Source organism: Dromaius novaehollandiae, chromosome 10 (assembly GCF_036370855.1).
Source record: "Dromaius novaehollandiae isolate bDroNov1 chromosome 10, bDroNov1.hap1, whole genome shotgun sequence".
In the NCBI taxonomy this organism is placed as follows: Eukaryota; Metazoa; Chordata; class Aves; order Casuariiformes; family Dromaiidae; genus Dromaius; species Dromaius novaehollandiae.
The window spans coordinates 21,171,867-21,184,575 of record NC_088107.1 but is presented as its reverse complement, the minus strand read 5'-3'; the positions used below and the strand labels follow the sequence as shown (position 1 = coordinate 21,184,575).

The 12,709-nt window shown below is 37.1% G+C and overlaps 1 protein-coding gene across 4 annotated transcripts in view; it reads left to right on the top strand.

The window, feature by feature from the left end:
* CIB2 (calcium and integrin binding family member 2) overlaps nt 1–12,709 on the top strand; it is a 55,045-nt gene that overhangs the window by 2,090 nt on the left and 40,246 nt on the right. For 3 of the 4 annotated variants that reach the window (XM_026110186.2, XM_026110185.2, XM_026110187.2), the window contains exon 2: nt 8,110–8,144. In XM_026110186.2, the coding sequence (XP_025965971.1) occupies nt 8,110–8,144 (35 nt within the window). Of the gene's footprint in view, nt 1–1,410; nt 1,638–8,109; nt 8,145–12,709 lie in introns of those variants that run through there. The other variant, XM_064517534.1, reaches the window with a different exon arrangement.

Genomic DNA, 12,709 nt, shown 5'->3' with positions numbered 1-12,709 from the left:
AGTTCATTAGTATAGCTGGAATTTTCAAATGCTAGATAACTTCTGATGAGCGGTAACGTCTGTAATGTATGATAAGTTCAATGAAATTACATGTTTCAGGACAATAACTAACCTCCAGAATTTGTCAGGAAGGAACATTAGCATCATGCTGTAAACAGCCAGATAAGGTCTGTATTTTGATGACGACTTATCTCTGATCCAATAGCTACTGTATACCTCTTGGATCTTTTAAACACAGAAATGCTGGGATTACCACTGTAGCCAGCCACTGGCATCCACAGAGGGCTCGTGCCTCTCCGCGGCCTTCAGGGGGAAGCATCTCCCCCTTCCCTCTTGTTGCAGTAGCGCACAGCGCTCCGTGACTTTGAATCTTATCTGTCAGTCTTATCTGCTGTTTTCTCACTTGTGGAATTCTTTCACAACAGAAAAGGGAAACATGGGATAACAGACGCATAATTTTTGAAATACAACTTTTTCATTTTTTGAAAGAGGAGTTGGGGTTTTCAGAGGTGCCTAGGAAAGCTGTGTTGCCAGGTCCTCTGAACTCTGGACCTGTAAATCAAAGTAAAATACAGTGTACGGGGGACCACTTTGTAACCGTCTGTTGCACACATCAATACCTCCATATGCAGACAGGTACATATGTGGTTTTTTATTGCTTTTAAAAATAGAGCTTTGCTTCATCCATTTTTTTTCTCCATATGAGAGCTAGGCAACTTCTAGTGAATCTGTATGTCTGCAAGTTGGTACTGTATTCCTTACAATAGTGCCCGGGGTTATTGAGTGTGTAGTATCAGTATGGCACAGGCAAAAAAGTCAATTTAATCTTGTTTATAAACTAGCCTTTTTTTGGCTCCCCACAGCTTTTATTACAGCTATTGTTAGAAAGCTGTTCAAAAACTCACTCCCTTGGTGGTTGTACTTCTTCTAATTTCTTTAAGTATATTTATGGCCACTGTATACTTGCTTGTAATTTTTGCTGTTGTTGCCTTTTAACACAAACTGCTCTGGCCTTACAGTGCCTGAATGCTACTTTAGCAGAGAAGTCTCTATTCTTTATAGAAGATGTTTCAAGAGTTTGTTACAAAGGGGACACTTGGGACAGGTAAATAGACGATGGAAAAGTGAGAAGTCGATGTGCTTAAAATATGGTAAAACCCTGTGTAAATAGCTTGAGTTTTCCAGAGTAAGGATTCAGCTGCAGAAAAATTATCTACAAGAGGAGCTAATATACATTCATCTCTGATCATTGATACAGTATTAATGAAATAAAATACTCTTACTTGGTTTGTCTAAACTTTTCTGGAATGTCCGTGCGTAAACTTTTTTTATACACAACTGTCATATTGAAGAGTTGTTCTTCTCACTGAACGTTTGTGTTTAAATGAAATATTTATAAATTTGGCTATCCACAGGATGACCTCATCATTCTTTAATATATGAGCGTTTTAAAGAGTTTTTTTAAGACTGGTGATGGGTAGCTAGTTGAAACTGTTTGTAAAAGAGACGTAATAAGACTGGATGATGATAAACCTCTCAGGTTTTTTTATTTGGAATAGGTAGAAGCAAACTAACTAAAGAGACTGTAAAGCTGCAAATCACCTTACACCTTGTCTTATCATCTGACAACTGTTAAGGTAGTGTTCTAGTTATCAGTTCTTTAAATTCTCGCAAGTTTAGTGAAATGTTTTGGAAATTTAAAGGAGGTAGGCTTTTGCAAAAATTGGTTTCCTCACTAGTTTTCACTCCATTTAAAAGGTGAACCTTGTAAGAAAATTAATTCTATCATGGATTTCTCTTGCACATGTCCTTGGAGTACTTGACTGGGTTTTTTGGTTTGTTTTTTAAACATAAAATGCAAAATCTGTAAGGTCCGGCTAGGGAAATAGTAAATATTAATCTGCAAGAAAGATGTATTTCATTACAGTCAAAGAATATTTTAAAAGCAAGCTTTTAAAAGTTGTCTGCAAGTTTTGGATGCCAAGTTCCGTAATGAGAAAAGAAAATGAACCAGGAATTTTAGTTTGTTGGATAATGCTGTGTAAAGCTACTTGGAGCAGTAAAGAATAAAGACATACAGTAAAGCAATAGAAGGACCATATATTGTCCTCAGTGCACTGCACTTCTCAGTGAGAAACATCTTTATATTGCTTAGGAAGTGCACAGAAGCTGTGCTGGTGGTATGGGCAAACTACCTTACCATACAAGCAATCTCACTGCTTTCACTGGGGTTACTTGGATAGGTGGTCTGAATTTGATTCTCATTTCATTCTAATTTTTTTTTCCTTTGTGGACATACAACTCGGAGTTTGGGGCACAAATATTTTACATCAGATACTAGTGTTTGCATTGCATGCCTATTCTTTCTGTAATTGTTTATTACTGGGATTATTTACTGTAAATTGGTACAGCCCTGAACAAACTGGTGTTTACCCTAGCTGTCTTCTGGTAATATTATGATAAATAGTAATAGCAATATGAAATAATGACTGATTTTTCTATTACAGAGCTAACTTTTTTCTTTTTATTAAAATCCTAGTCAAAGTGAAGTTAAAATAAATTCCTGGAGAGACATGCAAAACCAGATGAAATAAGTTACATTATGATCTGTCAAGAAATGTCATTTATGGAGTGAAACTAGGTCATTAAGCTATCTTTTGATTAAAAAAAAATTACTTAATCAGAATCTTTGGCAAGAGTATAAAAAATGTATTCATCACAGGTCCTCCAGGATCTTTTATAAAAAGTACTTTTCAGTTTGACAGAGCAATGCTGTTAATGTTCAAGCTTTAAGTAGCATAATAATGGAACAAGGCTTTGTGAGATGATCCTGTAGTCTTATTCTGGCTTCACGTTACCATTTGATATATATATATTGAGCAAAATTAGATTCATCAGCAGTTTGCTTCTTCCTCGGTCCTTGTTAAAGTCGTAGCTGTTTTCATTTCATATCCCAATATAAATATAAACTGTTTCTTATACCTGCAGATTTTGTCTACTGAAACTCAGTGGAGATTTTAGTGGTTCTGGGTGTAGTTCTAAAATATATATGCCTACAAATAAAGTCTGAATGCTAAAATCTCCATTGATATTCTTAGTGTCTGATACAACTGGCATTTTTTTAACATAAGTCTGTGTAACAGTATTAAGGCAGATATTCATTCTGACAGGATATTTTTTTAGTTTGAATCTGGATTCAGCACAGCACTGTGCAGTTACACACCTTAGCCTCCCTGATTTCGCGTTGACACATATATTTACAGTGATGAAAATACATAAATATCTTGCTGATTCAGAGCTGCGTTAGCTTAAGTCTTGCGCAGCAGCTCTATACCAATCTTATTTGTATGGCAACTTCGTACTTTAGTACAGTATTTGATATTCACTTGAATCCAAGAAAAAGTATTGCATTTGTAAAATGTTACCAGGTGAGCATAAAATTAATAATAGATCTTACATATTAAAACTTCCACATCTGTGCAGTACCTCTTAACTTGGGCAGTTTTTGATTGCTTCATGGGACAATGTTTTTATGATGTTTTGATTAAATATTTTTATACACATTGTGTACCTTTTGGCACTATGCAAAAGATCATTTGTGATTTCACAAGTGAAACCTCTGAAATAATTTCTTCCAATGTTAATAACATTTAAAATGTTGCAGTATTCAGTACTTCTCATTTTTTAGAAGCTGCTCAGCAAGGTAGCTATAAGGGTCTAGTCTGTCTTGCACTGAGGGCAGTGTCAGAATTCCTGTTAGTCATAGGTTTACTTTATCTGTGCCTTGCTGTTTCTTGTTTGAGGCTGTTTCTCTAATTTGGAATGATTTCTTATTGCTAGGACTGTTTTGCATTATTTCCTTATTTATAAAACTTTCTGATGAAGCTGTTGCAGGTTCAGAACAAACCTGCCCTTATGAAAGGGGCTACACCATATAAAAAGCAGAATTCTACATCTATTGTCTTAGGAATAATATGCATTTAATGGATATAATAAGTATTATTTTGCAATGGCTTTGAGCACTTGATGCTTTAGTGTAATTGCCATTTTCTTGTTCTATTATCTGGCCTCCAGTTTTTCTTCTCTTGCTTTCTGTATAGACATATTTCCTTTATCTACCTGAAGTTAGTTTTATTTGAGAACTGTGCTTTATGCATGACAATATTTGCCCCTGAAACTGGTAAGTGACAATGGTTCATTCAGTGGCCTCTGCTGCCATTCATAAACTGCATGCTGCACTCTAGTATTGGCAGTGGATCCCACAGAACAGATTACAGGGTGATCCGAGTCTGGAATCATCCCTCGTGTTACGCTATGTATGTACACTTAACGTTTCTGTAAATGTTCTGTAAACTGTACATTCTCAGCACAGTTATCTCTATTCCTATTTTTTCATTCAAATCCCTATGGAACTAAACATCAAGCAGAACCCATCTAGGAGGTTTCAGCAAAGTCTTACGGACTAGTGGAAGAGGTAATAGACTGGGATGTTTCAGACGGTTACTCTTTTGTCCCAACCCTGCATTCACTTCATATAGCAGCTCAAAGAACAAGGCTGTTACCACCTCTGGTTTTACAAAACACTTCTAATAGCCTGTACATTGTGCTGTTTTATAAAGTGCCTTTGAAGAGCAGAGACCATTAACCCTGCTTTACCAGCAATGTTGGGTGACATGCAGAAAGTCATACAAACCCCCAAGAGCAAAACCTTGCAGGGAACCTAACAGCACCAGTTGTCTAACTTTCTTCTCTTCACTACAGAATAGTTTCAAGAAGAACCACCAGTTAAGCTCCCTAAATGCCAAATTTGAGAATCAAGCCCATTATACAAGTTCATGATCTCACTGAAATCAATGGGAAACTTTTTATTTGCTTTATTATATTCACTGTCTTTGGTAGAGATAAGGAAGATGCTTGCAGCCTTGTCTAAGTGACATCTTACCTCCAAAAGGCAGCAATATCCTTTTTAGCAGACCTCTAACAAACCCGATTATTAAGGGAACAAGGACAGAGTGAGATAGCTGATCTTAGAAAAAGAGCATGTGTATTTTCTCAGAGGCTGGAGTAGGTGACCTTCCAAGGCAAGGCCTTGATTCTAAATAGCCTAAAATCCACAGGGGGGTCTGCAATTAGCATAGTTTTTTCAGGACATTGTATGGCATTAGAAATCAAAAGCCACAATTCTCAGGGTAAATTTTTGCCAGAAATCTTGAATTGGTACAAGTTTTGAGAACTCTGGCAAGAAACATTTGTTGAATATTTAGCCTCTGCTTTTCTGGGAGGATTCCTAGCAGCTTTGATAACCAAGCAGAATAGACAGGTTGCTTTTTAAGTTTGTAGTAAACTCATATATCCTTCTGTTAAACTTGAATTTCTGGCTTGAAGGAAGATCAATGGCATCATACGCATAAACTGCAGATGCTTTCAGGGCCCATTTCAACTTTCCCAATGAAAGAGCTAATCTAACATGTTAGTTTACTATTTATTGTCCATCATTTTGCATTTTCTGTTTGAATGAAGTTGCTAGAAGAAAATTGGATGATTCACCTCTGAGTTTCTCTGGCCAAAAGTCTTTTAATTAAATCGGAATTAAATTGCTAGAGTTCCAGCAACTACAAAATGTAATTATGTTATTTAGACCTTTGTTCCATGGTGACTTTAATCCAACTTATGGCTGTGCTTCCAACAAAAAGAGCAGTCCTGTACCTCTTTCCTGCCATCGGTAGACACTTGCTTTAGCTTCCTCCCTTTTAGCAGCGCTAGCATTGCTGAGGCAATATACTAAGCCACAAAAAGGAGCTGGTCCAAGCTGAAAATGAATCCTTTTCTGTTAGGTTAGTTTTCAGCCGGAGTTCTCTGATGCAGCCATACTGCTCGTCTGCATGAAGTCAGCATAAGGGAAGAGGCAGAAATAAGAAGCCAGGGCAAGAAAGAGATGACTGGACTTCTTTCGGAGGTAGCACGGAGTCGTGGCTTTTACATTTGCCATTCAAGATCTAACAGGCTTCTTACTGGCAAAGCATTTCTTAGGTGGTGCGTATGGTCTTGCCTTTGGTCAAGAGGAGAGGCTGTGTCAGTGTTACGTGATTTGTGGTGCTCTGACCACGGGTAGCTTTAAGAGCTCTGCAAATGGTCTGTGAAACTACTGTCAATTTTTTGACACCCCTCCTCCCTTACGTACCGCTCCAAGCAATTGGCAGGCATAGCTGAAATACTGCAGTCAGTAACAACGTTCAGAAAGGATTCACAAGCTTTCTAGTTAAGTAACAGTGTCTGCTGTTTTCTCAAGCCTATGTACTTGCAGGATGATTGCTACCGAGAGCATCACAGTTATTTGTGAGTGCCCCTGCCTTCGTTAGTAAACGAAGCATCCTTAGGTGACAGTTTGACCGTAAGTGTTGGACGTGCTGGAATTAATGAAGACTTAACCAACTGGCTCCTGTTTCACTCTGTGCAGTTCCAGACAATGTGACATCAGTGTCGGCAGCTCCCCAGGTCCCTTCCTACTGTGCCTTGTAACACTACGCTGCTACACAATACGCTAGGGGAAAAGCTGCTTCTCCTACCACTCTATGTGGAGGAGAGCGAGCAAACTCAATAATTGATACAATGCAGGTTTGATAGTGTACTTGGATACCTGAGACACGCTGCTGGACTGCTTCAGCCAGCTGTGATCGTTTGCTTTCCCCTCCCTGGAAGAAGCGGGCATTCAGCCAGAAGGATTCTCAGCCTAGGAATGAAATGCTTTTTCACTAGTTGGCTGGAGAGCAGGACTGGGGGAGTCATACTAGCTTTGTGTGCTACAAGTATCACTCAGGTTGGATGTTGTTATCTTGCCACTAGCTGATTTAGAAAGTATGATACCTTTTAAATATACTTACATTAAAGGATAAAAACGATAGGCTTAATTCTTAGGCTGATGCCTTGCCTCATTATCTAGGCCTGTGAGAGAAGTGGATAATCAGCAAGGATTTTGTGTTTTGGCCACAATGCCGTCCTTTGTTCCCTATAGATACCCTCATCAGCCACGAGCTGTGTGACAAGATGATGCATAGTCTCTGAATTTATGGCCTGAACTCTGTTCTAAACTGATCACCCAATATTAGATTGCCACCAGAGTGTTTCTAGTTGTGGAGGTAGAATCTGGGTAGAATTTGCGCTTAATATATGTTAGATAAGATAGTGTTGATCAAGGGGTATTTCCATTAATGGAGTGTGACTTATGATTCCTCACAACAGTACACCTTGTTTTGTGAGTGAGGCAGAAATATGCAAAGTGCGAAGTATTCCACTGCCCATATTATTATTCTTTTGTGAAGTGCTGTTTTCCTAGCAAAATCCAGATTATCAAAAGCGTGAGTTCAAACAGTATAAATGCAGTCAAACCACAGAGCCATTCAGAATGCAAGTGAATGTTTACAAGTTTTTCTTTCACATTCATCTACTTCTACTTTGCATTGCAGTAAATTATTTCAAATTCTATGATATAACAGCAAAAGCTGAATAATTCACATACTATTTGGAGCAGGAGCTATACTTTTATCCAGGTTTGTACAGGTCCTAATGCATGAGAGTTCGCAGCATAGACCAAAGTGACCATAGTGCGAAGTAGTTGTTAGTATAGAGGGTTAATGACTAACAAGTAACTGCTTAGGTATTATTATTAAACCAATTGTATCTGTTTATAAGGAGAATATTCCAAGTTAGAAGATAGCTTTCTACATCTATTCATTTTTTTATAGCTTTCTAGATCCATTTGTTTAAGGTTTTGGCCTATAACTAACTTCCAGTTTTAGTTTCTTTTCTGTTCTGGTCATCCCACAGTGGAAAAGTATTACAGCAAACTGGATTTTTTTTTCTCCCAGACTTTCACCCTACCAATATATTTTTTCCTGATAATCCTGTCCTTAGGAGACTTCACATGTCAATTATTTTCTAGCATATATTTTTTTCTGAGCCAAAACTAGACAATACATAAATAGTAACTTTAAAGTTTTTCTGCCAGATCTGAGTTTGGACTTATGTATCCTTCCAAAAGGTTAAAAAGTAATTTCTCGTAGTTATTTTTAACATTTCTACAGTATAGTAATACATTTTCTTTTTTAACAGGATTGCACATTCTTCACTCGGAAAGAAATCCTTCGGTAAGTAAATTACAATAACTTTTCCTTCATGATTTGTGTGGAAGGGATATAAATCCTACTTCTGACTTCCTTGAGGAAACCAAATAAAGCCAGTTATTTTGCATGAATGAACGAGTGTAAGAATGGACTCAAGATGCATGTAACTGTGAAGAGGTGTCATTTTGTGTTCACTGTACCCTACAAAAAGTCGTACAGCTCAAATAAAAATTAATAGTCATTATATGTCCTGTCAGCGCTGTAAGACTGTTGGTTCTGCTTAAAGCACAGACTTTGACAATAGCAGAATTTGTCATCACAATGGGTTGAGAAAGACAAATGTGGGTCCAAAATAATGGAGAGTTTGTAATGTGGGGTGTCAGAAGTGATTCAGTAATATTTCTGTACCTTTATCAGTCTCAACAGTTGGATACTGGATAAAAGATGTCCCTGTGAAAATTCAGTAATATATCCACCAAATCTCAGATATGTAGATTATATAGATGGAAAAGATACTGCTATAATTCAGTCTAACTTCTCTTAGTCTTTTAAAGAACAGCAAATACTTTACTTCATTTCACAAGACTACGTAGATATTCAGCTTATGAAATAAACTAGTTGGGACCAGATAAACTGAAGAAACTGCTTTCTAAAAATGCTTTTAAACTCAAAAATTGAAAAAAAAACCCCAAACTTTATAAATAATGTATTTGTATGTTGCTATGAGGGAAGTAATTATGAATTAAGGATTTTATATTAGAAGTTTGGATTGCTTTTGCCCCTTAGGTTGAGAACTCCACCTAACGCAGAATTTGGTTCCTTCCGGAGAAGGCGATTTGTCAAGTATGATTCTATGTTATCTTCCTCTTAGGAGTCATTTCTCTCTCATACGGGGTAATCTCCAGGGAAATATTAGGATCAGTAGCCTGAAAAAATCATTGATTTCACTACAAGGAGTGAAAATACATTTACAGGAGGACACTACAGAATACATTTAGAGAAAAACTTGTGGACAAATGAGAAGTCCAGAACACGTGCAGTACAGGCCCAATTTAAAAACTGTGGTGTGAAGTAATTCTGAGATGACTAATTTTATGGCAAGAACGTAACACTGGTGTGGGGTAGAAGGGACTCAGAATTGTAAAAGGCTGATAAAGAAAGGAAGTAAGGGATCAAACTTCTCCCCAGAAATTGTAATTAGTAAACTGCCAAATCTGAATAAGCCGCCTTTTCTTATCAGGATAACACCATTTCAAAACCATAAGTTTGAACAATCATGTGCAACTGATAAAATGCAGTAAGTGTGTTTTGAAAAATACACTGCAGCTTTCAAGAAAAGATGTTCTAAGTCAGGAAATGTTACTGTGTGATAAGCAGACAGGAATTTACAGTGCTGCAAAAGCTGGCTATGAACTGAGGAGTAAGCAACTTATGCTCTCTTTTTCTGGGTAGCAGTGGATAAAAAATACTTGTAGAGAATGAGTTTCTAATGGCCAGCTCTTAGAAGCAAATAAAAACTGCTTGAAATGATGTTCTACAGAAATGTCATTAATTTTTTATGTGCATCCTGGAAGATTCACAGAATGCTTAGTGCTGTTCGTGATGCATCAAATTATTCTTCAGTTTTTCTTGATGCATGATGCTGATTTAAAACTTGCATTGAAATTTGATATCAGGGCATTGAGGATAATAATGTTTGAGAACATTCTAAAAATTGCAGAGAAAAAATGATCTGAATTTGCAAATGTTTTTGCCCCACTGTAAGAATAATTAATCCATTTTGTGTTGCATGTATCAATTTGGACTTGCAATGAACTTCTTTCTTCCAGTTTTTTTCTTTGCGAATGTTTATTCTGTCATTGTGCTTAGCATAGCTTAGAATGACTAAGTGTCATTCAAATGGCCTAAATTAAACTTACCTGTTCAAGCATAGTTTATAAGATGCACAGTAAATAGACGAAATCAAACCCAACACCTGAATCAAATACTCTTTTACTTTTTTCTTTTAAGAAACGTTCATTTCCAAATCTATGTTTAAATGTTGTGTGTGACACTCTCCCTTGTAGTGCTATAGGAGAAAATGATCACAGTCATTAAGCTCTTTTTAATGTTGCATCCAGAGTTTTATGTTTTACAGAATCAAATTTTACACATTAAAACAATGTACAAAACAGCATGTTCAAATGTGGGATATGCATGAATATCTTTGCAATCCTCCCTTTTTGGATATCTTGAGAGATGCTCAGTATAATTTTTAGGAAAGTTAGACACACTGAATGTCAGTAGCAGTCACCAGCACCTTCTGTTTGGCATTTGTAAAAATAATCCTCTATCCCCAGCTGTCACAAATTTGGCACTCAAATGGTGGTGAACTGGATTTGGATTTTGGGTATTTGGATACCAGTTTTGAAAATTCAGGCTTTTACCCATTGGTGGACTTTGCTGATGGGCCAAAGGATAATCTAATTGAATTATTTAAGACACTGTCTTTTCTAACTTTTTTTGTGTTTGTTTTGTCATGGCTCAATAATTTCTTTGTGTTAATGGGATTTATCAGCCTCTGATTTATACTGAATAACACTGTTACAGAGGATAAATATTTTGAGAAGAACGATCAGTTCCATGTAAATTCTCCACAAACATTTACAGAGGTGCTTAATTTTGGGGCAGATGAGTGGACCCTGCCATATGAGTAATATTTGTGTTTAACATTTAAACTGCAACTGCATGCAACCTTAAGGGTGCTTGTAAGTTAATGGGATACTGTAGAACCACCCACTGGTATGACAAGTAAGATTAGTACTAACGAGTGCTATCTTAAGTTTCAAGAATCTTCAAGTCAGTTTGTATTGATTACAATGAAAATAGGTAATGGTCTTTAAAATTATTTTATACTATAACATTCAATAAGAGTAATATTTATGTGATTGTTCCAATGGCATAAACAGCTTTGTGTAGTAAAATATTCAATCTGCTTGAGACAGTGATGAGGTTAAAATTCAGCTTTATCAAGGATAATTAACTCGGCAGAAATCAGTGGTCTGTGTTATTTCTTTTTCTGCTACTAATTTGAAAAATTGCAATGAGGAAGAATTGCATTCAGCTTCTCACACTAAAAAAAGATATGGTGATCTAATAAAACATTAGTAATACGTATGCACAGGCAGTGGGAAACGCCGGATGCTAAGAAAAAGTTATAAGCAGCTGCCTATAAAACAGCAATCTGGGACTGATTTTTGATGTGTCCTATACCTGAAAACTGAGATTTTATTGAACATAGGACCTTTGGTAATGGTAGCAATATGTAACAATTTATTTCAGTAAATAAGAGCCTTGTTTACATCCTTTGTTCTCTTAAGACTGTTGGCAGCACAAAGGAATGCCTGAGTAGGAGTGGATTTCTTTTTCCTTTTCATTTCTTTCCTTTTGATCTTTTTCCTGCTTGATTTAGATTGCATAGTACTGCAAGTTCCACACAGCTGGGCAGAGCACTACGCGTGTCTCTGTCAGAACTGTGTAATTTGAAACTGCATTTGCAGACAGATGATTTGCAGTCTTTTCCCCTACGCGGCAAGTCTGATACAGAGTAGAGGAGGTCACAGTAGTTCATAGGACTTGCTGAGAAAAGAAACATCATTGAATTGTGGAGTAGATTCTTCTGCCCCTCAAGAAGAAGATGTTTTTCTGTCTAGGAAAGTTTGACGTGGGGGCTTGGGCGGGATGGTGGCCGTAGAATTGAAGTTCTTGGTGTTCTTTTTTACACTGTCACTTGCCTGTGTAAGCAGCTGAGTTCCTTAGATGAATTACCACTGTAATTTCCCGTCCTTGTAAGTGGAACTGTCGTATGCTTTGAATTCTGTAACTGAAACATTGCACAGGTATCCGGTAGTACTCATTATTAAGGTATTTATTACCTTCATACATTAGCCTTGAAACTTCTCAAGCTTCTGAACTGAAATAGCCAATTTTTAGGTCCCTGCTACAGGTGGCCGTAGATACAAAAGACACGCTTCAGGTTTGGATCATGGGATACATTTCCCAGAATCTCTGGTGACCGAAAATCCAAGTAACCCCATGCATGTTATTCTACGAGGAGGATATTCTGAACCTCACTTTTCACTCTGTGTAAACACTTTCAAATTCTGCAGTCTCTTTGCAGCTGGAACTGTGGAGTGCAAAGGAGCTGATAGGAAGTTTGTTGGCTTTCTTATTGCATCATACACTTCCCTCTCCAGCCACACTGTAGTTTCTGAAAACACAAGGAATAATCCAGTTCAAAAGAGTAGTGCTTAGTCCAGTGGAGAGGCTCAGATTAGTTGCTTTTGAGTATTGATGCAGAGGTGAGGAGGAAGAGTTGGCTTGTTCAACAGTTCTTTCTTGTGCAGTTCCAGCATTACTTTCTTGGCAGAGGACTGAATAGAATGCATTAACACCTTAAAAAAATATATTGTGGTAAAGTCACTGGATTTACAGTGAGATACATGTTTAATCCTTCATTATGTCCTAGTCTGCTTGTGTTACCTTCACCTAATATGTCTGTGCCTTTGAGGATAAATTCTTCGTGTTGTCTGTTTAGATCTGCCTGATAT